The sequence below is a fragment of the Brachycentrus maculatus genome, unplaced genomic scaffold, assembly GCF_059751285.1.
Source record: "Brachycentrus maculatus isolate JH-2025_06_01 unplaced genomic scaffold, ASM5975128v1 h1tg000168l, whole genome shotgun sequence".
In the NCBI taxonomy this organism is placed as follows: domain Eukaryota; kingdom Metazoa; phylum Arthropoda; class Insecta; order Trichoptera; family Brachycentridae; genus Brachycentrus; species Brachycentrus maculatus.
The window spans coordinates 84,862-107,015 of NW_028280921.1; the positions used below are offsets into that span (position 1 = coordinate 84,862).

Genomic DNA, 22,154 nt, shown 5'->3' on the forward strand with positions numbered 1-22,154 from the left:
TCCACAAGAACCTTGTCATCTTCAAGGATGGACATGTGCTCAATCTAAAACTGTGAAAAATGTATAGTTAGGTAAGTAGCTAACTAGCTAACTAAGTGAGAATGGATAAAGGCGTGGAGCTTTTATTACAAAAATAAAAATGTGTAAAAACAAGGTTCTGGTTTTATTTTATGAAGTTTTATAAAATTTGCTACAAAGTACATGCAAAAACCCATTCAATAAATATTCAATAACCCATTTAATGAATACCTATCAAAAAATCATTAAAAAACATGCGTAATAATTATTATTATCATATAAAGAAAATGAGGTCCGAAGTCCATTAAATCCACCGCTGAAAATTCCACAATCATTATTTGCATTGAAGATTATGAACAAGTATTTAATTACAGTTGGCGTTATGTAGACAATTTCCAGTCTATTGGCGGAAATATGACCTGGGAAAGGGAAAGATTGGTATTCGGTCTACAAGGAAACTACATGCTGAAGACCAATGAGGTAATTACGGTTTTTAATAATGCCCCTCCTAAATAGCTTTAGAATATCCCTCTCAAACTTTATTTTATTATTACCAACCATAAATATCTTGTGGAAGTCTTTATGTCTTCCTCTTCTTCTTGACCTAGTGTCCAAGTGGACTTGTGGCCTAGTTTTAAGAAGGATTAGCCTCCTATGATGTCGATTCCCAGCTATCAATCCATGTCCTTGGTGGTCTGACGGGAGTCGTCTACTTTGGGGTTGGCAGTGCAGTGCAATGTGGAGGAGTCTGGATAGTTCAGTTATCCTCACACCCGCATACCATTGTCTTCTTCGTTGCCTTCCCTACCTAACGATATCTTCGATCTCGCTTATTTCTCTTATCCTGGTGTTCCTTGTTCTATCTCATAGACTTTTGCCAGTTATGCTCCTTAAAGAGAGAGAATGCTTTCCATTCCTCGTCAAAGCATATAATTCATCAGTAGTTCTTGCACTGGCCCAGCGGCCAGACTGTGGAAAGAATAACCTCTTCAAGTAAGAAATTCACCAAATTGATGACTGCTATTCTATCTATCCTTAAAACCCTAACTGCCCATCACATCATTTTTCATGGTCTCTCTTCCTCTCATTCTTCAACTCCTTACCAAAATTTTTCCTTCCTTGTTTTCAGCAATTTAGAGTTATTTATCCATACTCAAAAAAAAATATGCTTTTAGGCTTTTGGTGAAATAAATGCCTTGATGAATTCAACAATGGTCGCTATTCCAACTGTAGCGGCTATTGCCAGACATCACCACATCTGGAGAAAGAGTGCCGATACACTACTGAGTTTTGAGGTAAACTACGAACTTATAAAACACACACAAGATCTCAGAATACATACATAGTTTTTTGCCGATTCCTAAAATCCCCTTAAAACATTGTTCCACTCGACAACTTGATAATTATTCAAACAATTTGATTCACATTTTTTGTAATCTATAAAAAAAGTTTTGAGGATTACTTTGCCATTTTTTTGTTTTTAAACATTCAAAACGGATGGTCTTCATTATTTTCATAAGTATTCCCCTGATCTAGGTTAAATCCGTCGATATCTGATCCAATGGATGAACGGTCCATGTCATCATATGTTATTTATGTTTTTCCAAGATATTTTATTTATTTTTGCAAGCCACAGCTGTGTGGAAGGGAGACAGCACTTATTAACTGCATTATTCCGGCCCTGGGTTCGATTCTCAAGGAGGTCAAAATAAATATATTTATTTGATATTATCCATGACTTTTACCTGAACCGCAGGGCAGATCACCTTTCTTTCATGTATTTAATGATCACTTTTATGCTGTTTATATACAATGCAGTGCCCTATGCACCATTGGTTGTGGATAAGAGTTAGAAGAAGAGTGTAAAGGTATCCAATTATCTTGTCTTTGCAGATCCTGAAGAAAAAAACTCACAACAGCGAGCTCAGCCATAACAAAATTTGCATAGATTGTTCCTCCTGGAATTTCTAGGTGAAACTATTTTCGAACAATGGTTCAAGGATTATGATGTATTTTTTTGTTACAGTACAATAATGATGGGCTTATGATGCTCAATTCTTCTTGGAAACTTGATAAGACTGCAACGGCTCATAACATTTCTGGAAGGGTCGGTTTGAAGTCACCCTTTACAGTAAGTATGAAAATCTTATTTAAATCGAAAGTCATCTAGAGGTCTTCCTCTAGATGTCTTTCGAGGAAGTTCCACGGCGATCGCCTGGCTTTCACATATTGAGGTTCTCTACGCCCTATGCGCCCATACCACCCCAATTGACTTTCTTCTATATCACTGTTGATATTTTTCACATAATATTTATAATTATGTTAGTAGTTTAATTTAATGAGTGCTAAAATTAAACGCCAAATCTATAAATAATAAAAAAGTGTATCTCGGGGCGTAAAAGTTTAGGAATCTATGTTCTAAAGGCGTATTTACATCCAAATTGGTTTTTTTCTTCATATTTTAGGGTTACAGAACTGGACTTCTCGTGACAAAATTTATGTTCAGCCAAAAGAGAGATGTTCAAGGTCTCACACATCTGGATTTGGAAGAGAAGGTGTACACAATCACAGTTGATGGTTAGTAAACATATGTGACTTCCTTTGCATTACAGATTTTGATTAATAATAAATAGAGAGGAGGGTTTGCGGAAAGGGATTTTATCTAAAAGTAAACATAGATAATAATGGTAATGAATTTTGAAAAAGCAAATTATTAATTTTAATTAGTTTCAAAATACGTCACTTTTATTAGCTATGTTTACTTTTACAAAAAATTCCGTTTCTTAATCTCCCCCTCCCTCTATTTAAAACCCTACTCACCTCTATGTACACTTGAATTTTTTTGCTTGTTAAGGCTGCTATTCAACTGTTGATGAAAGCAACTGTAGCTTTCCAAACTTCTTCTTGTACCATATCCGCTCTCTATGTGGAGCCTATGGAGTTCACAAACTGTCTCTAGGCTTCTCTGTCAGCCGCCAGCTTACTTGCATCTCCCCAAGTCAGGTCCGCATCCCGAAGTTCAGAACAAGAACTGCCAACGTATTGTCAGGAGTAGTCATCCTGGGGGGCGCGAACCTGATGCCTTGAGATGGCAAGCTTGATGGGGGCTCTCGGGAGGCATGCGGAGTATATGACCTAGCCAACTGAATCGCCTTTTCTTGCCGACAGTTGTGACCAATATTTGCTACGTCCTACGCCTTATCTCTTCATTCCTCACAAAGTCAAACCACCGCACGCCTAAAATTCCTCTCAGACACCTATTCTCAAAGCTAAATACACGGCTGCTCTAGGCCCTTGTAAGGTGCTATGTTTCACGGGCACATAATAAAATAGGAGTAATGTAGAATTTGCAACAAGAATGATTTATTTAAGTCACTAACTTGTTGTTTGTTTTTTTCACATTTTCAATAAATTTCGCAACTTAGTTTTAAAAAATTGCTTTGCAAGAAAAGTTCTGTCAGAAAGCCTAGACGCTTCTGTATCAGATCTTGAAATGCGGTGGGACAGTTGAAATTTGAATAAAGTCAAAGTACCACATGCCTAAAATTCTTCGCAGACACCTATTCTCAAAGCTTTCAAAACTAGTCGTTAAAAATAAATTTAATACTCGAGTGGTAAAAACAAATGTTTTCATTCACAATTCAATCATGACTTACCACAAAATGCATGCCAAACAATAAATAAATTAAATTTATCCACAATTCCAGGTCATATTCGTCGCATCACCAACAACATGCTCGTGTTCAACGTGACCACTCCGCTGCCGGTTCAGACGCTGGTTTCCGGGAGGCTGGGCCTCCTGGACACGGAGCGCCACATGGTGGCCATGCTGGAGACCCCCAACATGACTGCAGGGGCAGAGCTGCTGCTCCGCCTGGACTCCTTCAAGGAGTTCCACGTGTTCGCGCACATAGCCCTGCCCATCGACTTCCTGCAGGATTCCATGTTCACAGCCAAAAGAAACTCGGAAGAGGTATTTTTAATCCAACGTCCCAAATTTTTGTTAAAAAAATCTGGATTTGCTACGCTTGATGTGGATCCTCTGAAAATCTACCACCAATTCTCAGGTCTGGTACAAAATCTCTTGGTTTCCATTTGGACCAATCAATTCACAAACTTTCATGTTTTCTTCTTTCTTCTTTTCTTCATTCTTATTTGTTGTTGTTTTTTTTTAGATGGGAATTGCATTTTTTAATTACCTTGCTTATTATGTCTGCCTCCGTAGTGTAATACCGACTCGGCTACCGTACTGGAGTTCCCGGGTCTGATTCTCAAGGGGGGTCAAATAAATATAAGTGATTTTTTCACTCTAATATTTATTCAATACATATTACCCTGGACTGGTACCTGAAGTGAAGGGCTGATCACCTTTCCTTCATGTGTTTACGATCAAGATAACACTGCGTTCATATGATGCAGTGCCCTATGCACCATTGGGGTGCGGATAAGGGTTAAAATTATCAATTACTGGATTTTTGTTTCTTCTAGCTCAGAACATGTTTTATTTTAATCTGTGTTGGGAACAGGAATGAAAAACTAGTGTGGCCCGATCAGGAACATCTCAGCATTTGTTCATTGCTGGGAGAAAACCAGGAACTCCTAAAACTCCTCAGGAGAACAGGCCTTCCGTTCCGTATGGTTGTTTGGCTGTCATGAATTGAAATTCTATTTGTATTTTGATTTAGTATAAATATTTTCTTGTCAGATTGATCTCAGAGTAAAGTGGGAAAAGTTTGTGCTTGGTTTCACTGGAATCTGGCACTACAACTCCGTAGCTGACTTCCAGTACCTCTATAAAGTATTCACTCCCGTTGAAGAATTCAAAGAAAATGGACTTGTGTTTAAAAATATCTACAAGGGAGGACTGGACTCTGAAGTATCCATGCGACTCTCTAAACTCAAGGTAAGAAAATACGAGTATTTACACAATCTGTACCCTTCGTTGTGTAATGGTTAGCGTGTCTAGCTACCGTGCTGGAGTCACAGGTTCGATTCCTTGGGGGGGTTGAGAATAAATATCAGTGATTTTACACTCTACAATGATTAAAGAAAACACTTCGTTTTTTACCACTTGAGTTTTATTATAGACTACATGTTTCAGAAGTTAAACTTCCATCATTCAGGTCTGTGTGATAACTAAAATTATTATACAGACCTGAATGATGGAAGTTTAACTTCTGAAATATGTAGTCTATAATAAAACTCAAGTGGTAAAAAACAAAGTGTTTTCTTTAATCATTGTAACATGTCTTACCACAAAGTCAATGCCGAAACAATAAATAAAATATTTTACACTCTAATATTTATAAAATATTACCCTAGACTGGTCCCTGAAGCGCAGGAGTGATCACCTTGCCTTCCTATAAGTAAAGATCAATATAATACTGCGTCATTACGATGCAGTGCACTATGCACCATTGGGTGTGGATAAGGATTAGAATAAGAAGCTGTATTCATTTCTGTGGCTCAATCTAGCTAAGTAAAAAATGAAGAAAAAATAAAGCACATACTTCTAATATGTTTCATTTCACAACGCTTGAGTAGCAATGAAAATATCAAAAATCCATGAAACAATACTGAAATTTAATGCTAAGTGGCAGCATCTGTCCGCCATGTAAAATCTTTATTACTTCGTGTGTTGTTATTAAGTTCAACAGATGGCGCTGCCATTGCTGTCAGAAAACATATTTCCACCTGTCACAGGTACTTAAAAACTTGTGCAATGCAATGTTGTGTCAAAATTTCAGACTTAAGAAGATTGAAGATTTTGAGCAAACAAATGTTTACATTTGTATTTCTTAGAATAATCTACGTGTATGCATGAAGAGATGCATGAATGTAGAAAAGACGAAGATTGTGTGCAAAGACAGACAGGTGTGACATTCTATTTACTCTGCCTACCCCTGCGGTGAAGCAGCGTGATATTTTTATTTTTATCTGTTTATATATTGTATAAATTACGATTTTTATTCATGTTGTTTCTCCAAGTTAATTTGGCATTTCCATTTTAGATCGGTGTTGCTATTTTAATCCGAGACAATGGCAAAGGTCTGCTAAAGATCATTGAAGAAAAATACTTGGGGATAGTCAAAAAAGGAAGAGACCAGCTCATAGAAGATTTCTCTACAGACATATACGCAGAAGTAGATACTCTTTACTATCCCACTGTAAAATTTGATGGCCAACTTAGAAAGGTAAGTTCTTTAGCATATCTGGACCCAAAAGACGGATTTGAAATCCCCCTAAAACTATGTTTCATTATATAACTTGGTAAACAGATCCATGCTTTTGTCTTCTTCTTCTTCTTCATTTTGAAGATCCTAGGAATCTGTTTGTGCCTCCGCATGTTGCTCTTGGGATGTTGACCCCCAGCTGTCTTTCCATCTTTTCGGAGGTCTGCCTGGGGGTCTGCGTCCTTCAGGGTTACCTTGAAGGGCGATCCGTGGAAGTCTGTCTTCTGACATTCTGTTTATATGTTCATTCCAGTATCGCCTTTGTTGTTGTCCCCACCTCATGATATCCTCCGTCTTACACATGCTCCGGATGTCGGTATTTCTTACTCGGTCTCGCAATGTATTTCCGGTTATGGATCGGAGAGTCTCCATCTCGGAGGTTCGAAGTCGAGATTTTGTTCCGGAAGTATCTGCTCTTGCCTCAATCCCATAAGTGGCTATTGGTCAAACACATGCTTTGTATATTTTTATGTTACTTTCTATTCTCATGTGTTTGTTCCTCCACACCGAGTTTCTGAGGCATCCGGATATAACTGCAGCCTTGTTTATTTGTTTCTGAGTCTCACCATATAGATCACCGTAGCTACTGATGCCAACTCCATGCTTTTTGTAATCTTCATAATTCTCCTTCTTCCCCGTCTTATTCCTCATCGCTGAGGGTTGTGACCCTTGCATAAGTAATGACTCTTCTCCAGTTATCCCTTGACTGTGCTGCACGTAGCGCTCCAAACACTGAGGTACCTGCTGCTGCCTTAATTTGATCGGTTCATCGTGTGGGGGATCTTCCAGGCTACCGATCATCACAACTAGTTGTTCCAAGCTATCCTCGTTGTCACGCGCAACCTGTCCAAAGAACTAGAGAATCATCGAGTACAGACAATCTTCATAATAATATCTAGAAATACTTTGGCTATTTTTTGTATCAGACCCAATATACTATTTCAAACCCAAGTAACATTTGACGTAATTTATTTTGTTCTTAAAACGCCGTTTTTGTATTGAAAAAAGTTAGTTTTGTATGAAATATACTGTTTTGAAAGAAAGGAATTATTGAAAGGAAAGGAGTTTAAAAAATTTATATATATTTAAAAAAAATATTTCAACAATTGTTTTTTTTTTAATAATTTTTTTTGTTTTCACTGGCATGAAATTCACAAGTGAATGTCGTGAAAAAAGGACTTGCCCTTTCTCTGTAACTCATACAATTATCGCTCATTAAGGCAGTAACTTCTACACATTTTTTTGCTTGTTATGCGAATTACTGTATTTATGTATTTAATATTACTGTATTTAAGTATGTACTTGGTAATTTTGATAGTAGCCATACTTTTAGTGTTTAATGTTAAAACTAATTAGAGTTTTTTTTCCAGAATGAAGGTGAAAATCGACAAGAGATTTTCAGAATATTGGCCAACTTGAATTTACCCAATTTGACAGCCATCACATTGAAAGACAAGTTTGTTCTAGAGGTAAAATATTTTAAAAACTTATTCTAGTTTAGTTTATGTTCAGCCTTGTGTAAATGGTCAATGATGTATATTTTAAAGTCATGTTGATAAGGTTGATGTGTATTCAATTTCATCAGAATAAATTGGCTAAGATACTCTAAAAAATATCAAAAATTGCCAACTTGACAATGACAATGCTTGACCAATGCTGTTTATTATCTGCCTCTGTAGTTTATTGGTTAACGCATTTGACTGCCATGTTGGAGGTCCCAGTTTTAATTCCCAGAGGGCCAAAATAAATTAAAGTATATGTAATTTAAGTTTTACTTAGTAAATACCACTATTTCTTAAAAATTATTATGACACATATTTTGATCCATTCCACATCATTTTCAAATACCATATGTGTAGATAATTCTAAATTTTAGAGTTGGATCCTCGGGATGTTGAAAGAGAAGGGATAGGAGCTGTTTTATTATTAGATTTAAAGAAATAGTGGTTTTTTCTACGTGAAACTTAAATTAAAAATGAATAGATTTTACCGCAAAGTGACTGCCGAATCAATTAATGAAAAAATAGAAATATTATATTTTATCACCCTGCTCTAGTACCTGAAGCGCAGTACCAATCACTTTGGCTTGTGATAAACGATCAATGTAACACTGCGCCGATTCGATGCAGTACCCTATTCACCTTTTGGTACGGATGAGGGTTAGGAGAAGAAGATTGTTTTGATGATGCTATAACTTTACGTTTTAGGACTTTTCAACAATGACTAACCAGTTGTCTTTGGAAACCCCATTCAAACAGTTTAAATACATTAAGCTACAACAGACCATTGAGATGATTGAAAAGGAGAAATTCAATGCTACAATGATATTATTGTATGGAAATGGATCTAACTGGGTAGAGGTAATAAGAAATTTTAACAAATACTAGTAAAATCTCTTGATTCTCCCTTCTCTTATATTAGGCACCTTTCCCTTCGTCAGAATCAACATTTAGTTGCCAGTTTATCCCTCGCCTGACTTGGGCAAGGAGTTTGTGTTGTATTGTTGAGTCTGAGTGCTGCTCGGGCAAATCGTATTCCAACTTGGTGATATTGATTTGCCCAAGCCAAATGTATTTATGTATTTGTTTTTGTTGACAAACCCGAGCAGTGTTCGGGTAGTCCTGTTTCAAGTTGTTTGGTGATGATTTCCTGCACCGACGAATTTTCTTTTCGAGAACTGCAGACGGATTGTTAGCAGTGGACATCATAAGCGGCGGACCTGAAGCCTTGTAAAAGGGACAAGCCTTAGGCGGCTCTCGAGAGCCATGAAAAGTACATGGCGTAGCTAATTAAATCGGCTTTTCTTAGCAACATTTGTGACTATGGGTTTCATTATTATACACTCCGCCTCCGTAGTGGTCAGCACGCTGGGCTACCGTTCTGGAGGTCCCGGGTTCGATTCCCAAGGGGGGTAAAATAAATATAAGTGATTTTTTCACTGTAATATTTATTCAATATTACCATGGACTGGTACCTGAAGCGGAGGGCTGATCACCCTTCCTTCATGTGTAAACGATCAAGATAACACTGCGTTTATATGACACAGTGCCCTATGCACCATTGGGGTGCGGATAAGGGTTTTATTATTATTATTATTATATTATACACTCAATTCAAATTGATTTTGTCAGATAAAACTGGTTTTGAAACCCTGCTTTGTTGTGTATATAACATAGAATTTTGTCTAGCCAGTCTGATGATGTTGGTAGTGACAGAACCCGGTCACTGTTCAAACAATTTTGTTTGAATATATTTTTATGAAATATATTTATATGTGGAAAAAAACTAAATAATTGTTCTTTTATTAAATACTAGGAGATGCCTGAAAATATTATTTTAGTTTATGTTTTATTGAGAACATTTTCGGTGTGTTCAAACTTAAGATTTATGGGCAAGGATTTGACGAAAATCTTGTGTATACACAATACTCATTTAATTTTACTCACTGTGTAATTTGATAGAACTCATTGAGGGCATTCTACGAGCAAGAAGTTGGTGATAATCAGGCATACTCCATCAAGACTGGGGGTGTTGAAGTGGTCAGCCAACTGGAAGCTATCCGATTCCTCAACAGCAAGCTGATCATCCACCTTGACGAAGCTATCACCGTGGTTTCTGCAGACATCCACCTTCCTTCCTGCCAACTAGCAGCCAAAGGACAGATCGAGGTAACTTTTATTTTTAAAGATTTTTTATAATCACAAATGGTGAAAGAAAGAAAGAATGCAAGGCTAAGATGAGCATTATATATCAAATTAAGTATGGCAAGTTAAGATGGTTTGGACATGTGGAGCGTAAGACTGTGGTATCTCTATTTTTTGACATCTCATCAAAGATGAAGAAGAATATAGAAGTCTGATCATTTACGGGGCTAACGACCGTCATAGGCTGGTTCGAAAGATCACTTTACATATGTGTAACATTCACCAATTCTACATATAACGTATGAACCAATTTTGAAACATAGTTCTTGAATCACTAGAACTTCACTAGAGACATCTGATGGTGAAATAAAGTGATATGATAATCCAGATTTTGTGAACACACTTTTTTTGTGATTTGGACACACTCAAAATGTTGTAAATGTTCTACATGAGAGAGTATGGGTATTATTATCCTTGGCTCTACCCGACCGAGTTTCTCCGGGGTATGCTTGGCTACATTACGCATTTTTATCGATTGTTGCACAGTATGATCAAAATCCTGAAATCATCAGGACCATTGGTCTGTATGTTCCCTACAGTTACCTAAGACAGCGTCGGCATAGATTGTTTCCCATTACTATACACAAGACCAACCTGCCGATGGTTATGCCTGTAGGAAGAGCTAGCTACATTTAGATATAAAAAATAATATAAAAGATGTATTTGATGGTATAGCCTTTAATTAAAATAATTCTTTAATTTTAGATGGACGAAACATTTATGGCTACATCTGGTACTCTAAATCTTACGTCACCATACATAGAACCATACAATGTGAAGGTAGACTTCAAAAAGGACTTCTCGGATGTGGAAAACACAATTGTATGCGGATTACAGGTCAAACAAGGAAAGCAAAACAACTTTGTAAGTTATTTTGTATATTAACATGTTGACTGCCACAACAATTTTCAGAATTTTGGTGTAAAAAGCTAATTTTATTTAATAATTTTTCATTAAATACCCTTATTGTAGTACATAATTATATTTTGTGTGCATTTATCAATAATTTTTCTGTTAATGTAAGCCAGTGTTGATTTTTGCTCTCTTCCTAGAAGCCATCTCTCCATATTAGCTCTGATATACTAGGAATTTTATCGTAACTGCATGAATATGGAATGAATTTTGTGTTTATAACATAGAATTTTGTCTAGCCTCACACCAGTCTTATGATGTCGGTTACGACGAATCCCGGTTGCTGGTAAAATAAAATTCATGTGGAAAAAACTGCAAAGTTGTTATTTTATTCTATTGGGAGTATGCATTAATTTGTACGTTTTTTTTTCTCGAAAATTAAGGCTTTATTGTAAAATGGTAAACATTCAATGTCCAAAGTATTGTCCATGGGAAGCTACAACATCATCAAATGAATAGAAAAAAAATTGTTTACGCTTCAACCAAATGACATATATATTGAAAAAGATGCGCAATGACAGTAGCTTTTAAATGAAAATAGTCACGGATGAACGCGATGCAAAACAATACTAGTAACTCTTAGAAAACCGCACAAATTAATGCATACTGCATTTTTGTACATTCTTATTTATATAGAGCAGTTATTCCCAAAGTTGTCTATATCGACCCCCAGGGGTCTATGTCAGCAAAAAAATTGGGGGTCCATGAAATGGAAATGGGGGTCAACGATGCACAGTTTGTATTGGCGCGGGACTCATGATTTAATTCTCTTGACTAAATATTGATATCGTAATGAATTTTGGCTTAATCTTCAGACTATTGACATCTGTGTGAATAGTCCCTAAGAAAAATATCCTTTCATAGAGTTAAATGATAAAATTAGGAGCTTTGCTAATATCAGCAATTCGGGCTTCAAAAAGACATCCCTGAGTAGCTTTACATACACCGGCTGTCAAAAATACATTTGAAATACAAATGAATTTGCTAAAAATAATATCAGGTAAGCCGAGTCTACCCAAAATCAAAAAACATGGCAAGGGGTCTATAAGACCAAAAGGTTTCGTAACCTCTGATATAGAAGAATGTATCAATTTGAAGAACATTTTTTAGTTCCTGTCTGAAGTGAGTTGGCGCAAATCCCTGACGGATAACCTCCGCGCCAAAGTCCAAGTGTCGCTGATCCCGGTGATCCCGCCTTCCGAAATGACTCTAGCCATGAGCAGCGAGGATTCGCACAACGTGCTGAAGGCCATGGGCAGGCTGGGTTCCCGGGAGAGCATCTACTCCATATCAGCGGAACAGAAGAGGAGACACACTACCATCATCGTGTCCACTCCCAATCGAGGATTCAGGTAAATGTCATATAGCAGGTCGTGAGCTACATGACTCATGACATTATTCGCAATAAGTAGTGTTCTTATGGATAACTTACTTTCAAAAGATTTTTTTTTAAAGCATAAAATATGAAATCAGGTTTAATTGAGTGTGCCCATAATTTAATAAATGTCTTAACACATTGTGTACGGTGTGCACATATTTGTGCGTTTCAGAAACCTTGTGTGGTGGCGGGGTGCACATTTTTGTGCATTTCGGCTACCTTCAATTTAGTATACAAAAAACACGTCATAAACTTCTAATCTCTTGGCCTTTTTGCTTTTGTTGTGTAGTGGATAGATGTCGTTGTAATATAAAAAAATAATACTGATATTTACTGGTTCAAAACATAGCTAATGGTCGTAATCTGTTTTGAAGGAAATGTTACAAATTAACTTTAAACAATGGATACAGACGGTGCGTTTTTTTCTTTGTCCTAAAATGAAATAAAATACAAAGATCATTGTCTTTACTTAAGTCGGCAGTTGGTATTTACAAAGCAATAAACGCGTGTGGGGAAAGCCCATAAATCATTTTTTATTCGCAGATTTTGAATTTTCGGCGGTTGTTAAACTGTGTTGTTATTTTTTAATATTTTATTAGTGTTTTTAACATTTTTTTTACTTTTGTGATTTGTGGACTAACATGATTTTATTTTGAGACGTTAGAGACCATTCAACCAATTTTGTATTGTTTTCGAGTTCAACCTCAGAGCATTCTTGTATTATAATAAAACAGCTGTATGATGTCGCCCGCCTCAAGATACAGTTTTATCAAAACATTGCCGTAACTAATGTATTAATTTATTTTCAAGGTGTACTAGAATTGCAAACAGATTACGGTCTTAAGAAAAAAATTAATTGTTGTGATGTACATACATTTTTGACTCTTTGACTAATAAGTCTGCAAACCACTGATGTAGGGGATAAATTAAAATGTAGGTAATGAAGATTGCTCTGCTGATAAAAGTTTTTTTTTCAGGAACCTCAACCTTACATACGATTTACAGGATAATGATATAATCATTGGGTCCTTGCAAACAGATGCCAAAACCTACAATGTTAATGGGAAAATAACTGGATCTAACCCTAAAGAGGTAACTTTTCAATAAGAATGATTTTTATAACTAACTAATCATCACACATCTGATACAGAAGCATCTAGGCTTCCTTACAGACCTCTCTTTTAAACAATTTTAAAATTATGAAAAACGTGAAACAAAACAAAATCTTGATTTTTCTGTAAATTTATATTAAAAACCTTTCAATGTCCCTGTTACTACCAATTTAAATAAATACAAATTTGTAAAATCACAGCCAAGTTTTAAGAAGTGCCCTGGTGTAGGCAGTGAAAGGGATTGGTAGTTAGTTAATTCAACAATCTGCTTATTAATTATCATTCACTTTGTGTAATACCACTTTAAAAAACACTACTTCATGATGTTAGTTAGTTCAGTTAGTCAGCTAGATCCGATTCCAACACGGTACACAGACATCTCCATAACTGTGACCAGCACGGACAAGGAGTAGTGCCTGGACATTTGCAGAAGTTCATTCATCGCATTTCCCACTCAACCATTATTCATCGATATTTTACAATATTGCGGATCACTTTTCAAAGGATGCAAATTTTTCTTGACACAAACCTATCATACCCTAATAAATAATAGAAAAACAACCCTAACTCGCAACCTAGCATAAAGGCATAACTAAGACACCGAAAAACAACAACACAATGCAGCATCTAACATAAGAAAAACACCCTTATGATGCATCACCTTTGGTCAAACATAATCATTTACAAATTACAAGTACAGCATTCGTTTCATCAGTTTAAATTTCTTCTTCTTCTTCTTCTGCTTGGTGTAGGCCTTGTGACCTATTTTAAAGGGGGATTAGCGATGTTAATTCCCAGCTGTCAATCCATATCTTTGATGGTCTGTCCGTGAGTTGTATACCTTAAGGTTAGCCGTGCAGTGCAATGTGGGGGAGTCTGGATGGTTCCATTTCTTTCACATGGGTATATCATTGTCTTCCCCACCTAGCGACGTCTTGGATCTCACATTTTTCTCTTATTTTGGTGTTCCTTATTCCATCTCATAGACTTTTGCCAGATATACTCCTTAGGGTCATTATTTCTGACATTATTATTATTTTTATTCTGTATTTTTATGATAATAGTCTAACGCTTTGTTCTTCTTGGGAGAGAACACTTTACATTCCTCGTCATAGCACATCATTTACGAGTATTTCTTGCACTGTCCTCGCAATATGAAATGAATACCCTCTTCAATTAAAAACCTCTTCGTTTTTTGTTATTGCAATATCCACTCTGCATTCGATCCAATAATGCATGATGGGTCGCACACAAGTTTTATGTATTTTAATTTTGCTACCGATCTTCATGTCAATTTAAATTTAATTTCTCTATTTTTAATTAATGTTTTACTTAGTAAATACTACTATTTCTTAAAAACCTACTGTGACACGTGTTTCGATGCATTCCGCATCATTTTCAAACACCGTATGATGCGGAATGCATCGAAACACGTGTCGCAGTAGGTTTTTAAGAAATAGTGGTATTTACCAAGTAAAACATTAATTAAAAATGGATAGATTTTACCACAAAGTGACTGCCAAATCTATTAACCCTTTCCGGTCCTATGTCGAATGTCATTCGACATCGACTTTATTCCGGTGAGTCCTATGTCGAATGTCATTCGACATCGACTTTATTCCGGTGAGTCCTATGTCGAATGTCATTCGACATCGACTTTATTCCGGTGAGTCCTATGTCGAATGTCATTCGACATTTTTTTTCTTCATCACTTTAGTGTTAAAATACAAGCAAATATATTTTTTGTATAATATATTTCTAATATTATAATATATTTCTATAAAATGTAATAATAAGAGACAAGATTGTATACTTTCAGAATAAAAAAATTTAACACTGGTAGTTTTATTAAAAAAAAACTTGGATGTATTGTTTTATCCTGTAATGCTGTAAATCTATTTTGGACCTGGTGGCATTTTTTACAATTTTGTTTATGGACCGGAAAAGGTTAGTGAAATTAATTTCTCTAATTTATGATTTCAGCTGGTCGCCACATTGAAGCCAGTCGGAGGAGGGGAAAGCTATTCTGTCAGAATCAAGAAAACAGATGCCAATGGCAAATTCGGGTTGACTGCCTCTCTCATTGGAGCCATTCAATTTACCCTACACCTAAATTGGCAAATTGGGAAGTTCTACAATGAATTTTCTGCAAAGGTAATACTTTTTTTAAATTCTTCTTCACCTTCTTCTCTAGCCTTCTGTTCTCCACTGCTGGATATAGGCCTCTACCATTTCCTTCTGTTGGTTACTGTTTGTAGCCAGTTTCTACCCCCCACAGTGGCTATGTCGACGGGCCATCTTTTCTGGGGTCTTTTGACGCCTCTTTTACTCTCCCAAGGTCGCCATCTCAAAAAATTTGGGGTTCAACTTGTGGAGTTCTTAATCTCCCTTTTTGAGCTGGCCATACTAAACAAGTTTTATACATACTATAATGGTATACTAAACAAGTTTTGAGCTGGCTATACTAAACAAGTTTTATACATACTATAATGGTATACTAAACAAGTTTCGAGCTGGCTATACTAAACAAGTTTTATACATACTGTAATCCCTAAGTACAGAAAAATCCAGTGAGGGCATATTATCTAAAATTTAAAATTGTAATTGTATAGTTGATGAATAAATTTCTCTATTTTAGATCGACTCATCCAACCAGCACATCAAAGAAATGTTTTTGAAGAGTAGCATAAAGATGACAGAAGATAAAAGGGTTGTAATAAGTGTCCTGTCCAATACACCACTCCAAAATCTTAAAACTATATCCATGGATGCTGATGTCAGGTAAGAGAATAAACAAATCACAATATATGTAAAAACTGATACTTATTTTAATTGAAAGAATCATTGGTATTATTAATTTCAAAGCTGATATTGGATTCAATTCTGATACAATTTAAAGTTTATTTTATCATGGTTTTCTTCCCTTTTGTGTTATTTATTGATTTGGCATTAACTTTGTAGAATACATGTTGATTTAAACGCTTGTTTCTACTAATTTTTGATTTTATTAATTATTTTATTAATTTCTCACTATTACTTTCTATATTCCCGTTAAACTATACCCTACCCACTAACTTGCCTCCTTCAGTTATTACAGTATCAGTACTTAAATTATTTATTTACTGATTGTCAGATTGTATTTTCTCCTGTAAGTGAGAACATCTGTAGTTCTCAAAACTTAAACTAGTACATAGATAAAGAAGAATATGGAAGTCTGTGCATTTAAAGGGCTTACGACCGTCATAGGCTTCGTTAAGTGATCACTTTAGTAGTGTGATTGCAAATCATGGGTAGAATTGTTGAATGTTGTACATGCCCTGTTGCTGTAAATGCCCAGACTTACATATTTAGCTTCATCTATGTTGTGATTTCAAAAAATAATGTAAAAAATAACTAATTCTAGATTTGTGAACAGGTGTAATTTTGTAAATCAAATAGTGGTCTATTGTTTGACATCTCATCAAAGATGAAGAAGAATATGGAAATATGGGCATTTACGGGGCTCACGACCGTCATAGCCTGGTTTAAGTGATCACTCTACATACGTGTAACATTCACCAATTCTACTCATTATTGACAACCACACTACTCAAATTCTTGGAAGTTCTATATATATATGAACCAATTCAGAAACATTGTTCATGAATCACTAGAACTTCAATAGAGACATCTATTAGTAAGATGAAAAGAATCTTTTTACTGAGCAGAAACTCTTATATCAGTATATGATGTCAAAATCCTGGATTATAATCACATACATGAGAAACGCCAGAAAATATCATTATTTAAGCTTATAATTTAACCAGTTAATTTATTTACAACATTTTGAGTGTGTCCAAATTTTTTTGTTCAAGTATTTGGACACACTCAGTGGTCTTGTACAGGTTTTTTTTCTCTTTTCATTGTTTGCTTGTTAGTTTATGAACTACTATGTTTTTTTTAGCTTATCACCCCGCTTTGGTGAATTCCTCTGCAACTATAACTTGACCAAGCTCTCCGGTGAAGGAGATATTCGATGGAGTTTTATACCAGACAACCTGTTCTTCAAGGTATATTTAATTATTTTCATAACATCTCTTGCACTCAATTTTACAAAGTATCAAAGTATTAGTGTTATTATGTTGAAACTAATGAGACTGCTAAAAAAATAATAACACCCAAAAAAATAAAAAAGTAAATATTAGTTTGTTCAAAATCTTTATTTACCTCAAGTTATTGAATTTCAATCGATTTTTAATTCTTGTTTTACTAAGTAAATACCACTATTTATTAAAATCTACTTCGGTACATTCCGCATCATTTTCAATCACCGTATGATGCGGAATGCATCGAAACACGTGTCACAGTAGATTTTAATAAATAGTGGTATTTACTAAGTAAAATATTAATTAAAAATGGATACATTTTACCACAAAGTGACTGCCGAATCAATTAATGGAATTTCAATTGGTTTGAAATTTTGACTTTTATAACACTATTTGAACATCTATCATATATTTTTTTGCCGCACATCCACATTCATGCATCTACTCATACAAACCTGCCGATCACTCCTGACCACTTTCAAGTACTGGAAACACTTGGTCATGGTAAATTTTCCTCACTCTTTCTCTGCTCTTTTTTCCAACTAATTTTTTTCTCTCACTCATTCGTTCCATATGTCCAAACTATCTCAACACACCTTTCTTAATTTTATCGATAATGCTTATCTCAGCCTTGCATCCTTACTTTACTTCACCATTCAAACATCTATCATACATCCAACTATTGACCTGTCTACCCCCAAGTATATGAAGTTCTTGATCGTGTCATAAAACTTTTCAATGTTTCAATATTAACCATTTTTCTGTAAGTGCTGGAACTAGGAATGAATTATTGTTAGAACCTTTGAGATGTGCTTGAGGTAGATGCATGCCTTTCCATTCCTCGCCATAACACATCATTCTTCAGTAATTCCTTCTCTGTCCAAGCGGCCAGACTATGGAATGAATTACCTCTCCTTGTAAAAAATGTACCTTCTTTAATAACTTTTTTAAAACGTCTGACACATTACTATTTATCATTAGAATCCTAACTGTCCATCAAACCTCCTCCCTTAGTTTTTCCCTCTACCTCCTTCCTTAAACTCCCTTTTTCTTTAATTATCATTTATCAGATATTATGTGTCCCCACATAAAAGGGAATAAAACAAAACAAAGCGGGGAAACAGGACGAGGACGACCGAAAAAGACTTGGCACGATCAGATCAATCAGAACCTAAAATCTGGCGGTGTCAAAAGTCTGAGTAATCGGAGGGCATGTATGACTAGATGTTAATTTGTAATTTATGTTTTTATAATGTTCAAGTACTATCAACCCTCTGATTGCATACAGCTATATATGGTTTCAAACGTTTTGATCAATATCACTAGTCTGTTTTTGGTTGGTTGGTGATATTACTCTTTAGCAAAAAGCCCGCCAATGTACTTATATATTTTCTGTACATGATGTTCAAATAAAAATAACACACCAATGCACCTATCCTCCAAAAAACAGACTCTTAAACAGATATTTCATTAATTTGGTCGTCTTCTTAGAAGGGAAAAGTTTCCTATTCCCGGAGAAGTCATTTGTGGTTAGAAATAAAGATGGAAGAATTAAGGTTTTGGGATATTTTTACATGAATTATGTTTTTGCAGGTGAATAACTTCCACATGGTAAATGGAGAGAGACACAGCTTGGATATGAATACTTTTTACTTATATAACGCTTCAGAAGTATCGCCAAAGGTGGCTGCAGAATTATCAGCTCTTGGTTTCCATATTGACATTGACAAAGCTTGGAGGTATTTTAAATTTTAATTTGGCATTGTTGATATTTATTTATTGATTTGGGGTTTAATTTGTAGAACTCCATTTTAATTTACGTATTAATTTTTTAATCAAACACAGATTTTTTGAGTCTACTAGGTTATATTTTATAAACAAAAACATATTCGTTTGAAAATGCCATAACTAGGCGAAACAATTGTCACAATATAATTTTTTTATGTGTTTTTGTTAGTAAAATACAACCTAGTAGACTCAAAAAAGCTGTGTTTCATTTAAAAATTAAAACATAAATTGTTGATATTTGTTCATAATGATATAATCCCATTCTAGTGTGATATGTAATACATATCACATTAGAATGGGTTTATAAGCCAGTGGCAGAGAGAAACTGATAAAGAGCTCCAACCTCATCATAAAACTGGGTGTGAAGCACATATGGGGAATAGACAAGTGGCAACACTGTATTTGTAAGCCCTGTAAATAACCAGACTTCCATATTTTTCTTCATCAATGAACACATTCTTATCGGATGGTTTTGTTCATCAACCCTGGCTCTAATTATACTCAAATAGTCTGCCGTCAGACCCTCAGTATACTAATCATAAGTAATCACAAACCGAATTCCGATCTGTACAATGTTTTTTGGCATCTCTCACGCTCTACCAAAAGTACGCAAATAGAACGCTTATAAGGGTCTGCCGCTCTCTACCAACAGTGTGTAAAAGATGCTTTTAAGCATTTCCTGAAAAAATGTGTTTAAATATAATTTTAAAAAAATCATTCAAAATATTTACTGTTGTTGTCCAGACTATAAAATTTATTCACGTGGAATGTTCAACAATATTAAAATGATATTTATTTTTTTCACACTCTCCTTATCATTCATTGTTCACTTCGTGTAATACCACTTTAAACACGAATTTGTGACTACCGGTTTCGAAATAATCATTCCGTTATCAGGTAATTAAAATAAAATTATTACGGTCTGACATGTATACAAAAATAAAAAATTTGAAAGAGCGAAAGAGAAAATGAATCACAATGGGATTTTTTTAAAGTGTATTCGAAGTTAAATTTAGTTGGTTATTTAGTTTGAGTAAGTCTTCATTAATTGAAATCGGTAGTCACAAATCAGTGTTTATTAAAGTGGTATTACACAAAGTGAACGATGAATGATAAGTAGAGTGTTATATTACCATATCACAAAGTTAACAATGCTTTTAATATACAAAATTAATTTATTTTTTATTTTAGATGTGGATCAAATGCGACACTCTCTACAGTTGGCAAGGAAAACATGGTCGTTGGGATGAATGTCCTTCTTCCCAAGCCAAACGTCGATGTACATTCTTTGGACATGAGCTTTGCCAAAGAAAAAGGTGGCCTCTTAAACGTAAAAGCCAAGTATGAAACAGACGTTAGCAAAATGCTAGCTCTAGTTAAGGGAACGGTAAGAACAAAAATTTTAGCTTTTTACTTAATTATTTTTGACATCTCATCAAAGATGAAGAAGCATATGGAAGTCTGGGCATTTACGGGGCTGACGACCGTCATAGATAATTGTAATTGGAGATAATCCAGATTTTGTGAACAAGTATTTGGAGACACTCAAAATGTTGTAAATAAATTGTCTGGTCAAATTATAAGCTTAAATAATAAAAATGAAAATGGTATTTTCTGGCGTTTCTCATTTGTGTGATTATAATCCAGGATTCGGATCTCACATACTAATATAAGAGTTTCTGCTTAGTAAAAAGCTTCTTTACATCTCACCAATAGATGTCTCTAGTGAAGTTCTAGTGATTCAAGAACAAGGTTTCTAAATTGGTTCATATATGCAGAACTTCCAAGAATTTAAGTAGTGTGGCTGTCAATAATGGGTAGAATTGCTGAATGTTACACGTGTGTAAAGTGATCACTTAAACCAGCCTATGACGGTCGTCAGCCCTGTAAATGCCCAGACTTCCATATTCTTCTTCATCTTTGATGAGATGTCAAAAATAATATGAAAATAACTCCTGTAATTGGAGATAATCCAGATTTTGTGAACAAGTATTTGGACACACTCAAAATGTTTTACTTAATTTATTTACTTATTGGAAAACCAACAGATTATTTACAAAAATAACAAAAAATAATAAAAAGAATAATAAAAAGTTAAAACTGATCACCAAGTGGATTTTTGTTTCTTATAACTTAAAAGAAAATATGTTTTATTTAAATCTGTGTTGGGAACAAGAGGCATAATCTAGTGTGAGCCAATCAGGAATTATTCAGCATTTGCTCATTGCTGGGAGGAAACCACGTAAAACTCCTCAGGAGAAGGAAGAATTGGAAAGTATTCTAAGGGTGGTGGCTGACCGGAGCTATTTCGTCGTAACGTAACATGTTACAATGCGAGCATTTGTATACATAGTTAGTACAGCAAGCCGAGCGCTCCATCCATAGTTTTGGACGCTCGCTGATGCTCGCCGCGAGCGATGTTAAGACGTCACGTTACTACAAAATTCTCCAGTCAGTCTCCACCATAAAGGATTTTTTATTGGATTTGCATTGTTCTAGTTGCTGATGCCGCCGAATTCCGTGCTGACCAACATTTCCTTAGACTGGGGTGTGGGAGAGTCTATTGAGTCCATAGATAATGTTTTACGAGTCGATGTCGCAGAAAAAACTGTGAAAGTGGACTATGTCTTAGTATCGCCCTTATTTAGAAAACAAGAAACTTTCAAACTGAAAGGCACCTATAACAAACCAACAGAAGACCTCATTTCCCTTGTGTGAGTACTTTTTAAATAAAAAAATTGTTTTAATTGAAACTGTTGAGGTGATGTTCAATTTTCGCCCCAAAATTACATAGGGCACCATGCCAAATCAACGCAGTACTGACTTTATGAAGGCAAGCTGATCAATTGTGCACTTATTGGATTATTATGTTTGATATACGTAGAATAAAATAAGAATTTTATAGTATTTTCAACATGAATTTT

General features: G+C 35.2%; 1 protein-coding gene across 1 annotated transcript in view; it reads left to right on the forward strand.

Annotated features, from left to right (window-relative positions):
* Positions 1–22,154, forward strand: part of Apoltp (Apolipoprotein lipid transfer particle) — a 92,050-nt gene that overhangs the window by 43,117 nt on the left and 26,779 nt on the right. Inside the window, exons 31-49 of the mRNA XM_088261860.1 lie at positions 393–498; positions 1,194–1,313; positions 2,045–2,149; positions 2,484–2,595; positions 3,726–3,991; positions 4,724–4,921; positions 6,030–6,212; positions 7,622–7,720; positions 8,459–8,611; positions 9,713–9,919; positions 10,661–10,819; positions 11,978–12,219; positions 13,223–13,337; positions 15,341–15,511; positions 15,996–16,138; positions 17,301–17,406; positions 19,036–19,181; positions 20,422–20,617; positions 21,730–21,944. Coding sequence (XP_088117986.1) covers positions 393–498; positions 1,194–1,313; positions 2,045–2,149; positions 2,484–2,595; positions 3,726–3,991; positions 4,724–4,921; positions 6,030–6,212; positions 7,622–7,720; positions 8,459–8,611; positions 9,713–9,919; positions 10,661–10,819; positions 11,978–12,219; positions 13,223–13,337; positions 15,341–15,511; positions 15,996–16,138; positions 17,301–17,406; positions 19,036–19,181; positions 20,422–20,617; positions 21,730–21,944 — 3,042 coding nt within the window. The remainder of the gene's footprint in view (positions 1–392; positions 499–1,193; positions 1,314–2,044; positions 2,150–2,483; positions 2,596–3,725; positions 3,992–4,723; positions 4,922–6,029; positions 6,213–7,621; positions 7,721–8,458; positions 8,612–9,712; positions 9,920–10,660; positions 10,820–11,977; positions 12,220–13,222; positions 13,338–15,340; positions 15,512–15,995; positions 16,139–17,300; positions 17,407–19,035; positions 19,182–20,421; positions 20,618–21,729; positions 21,945–22,154) is intronic.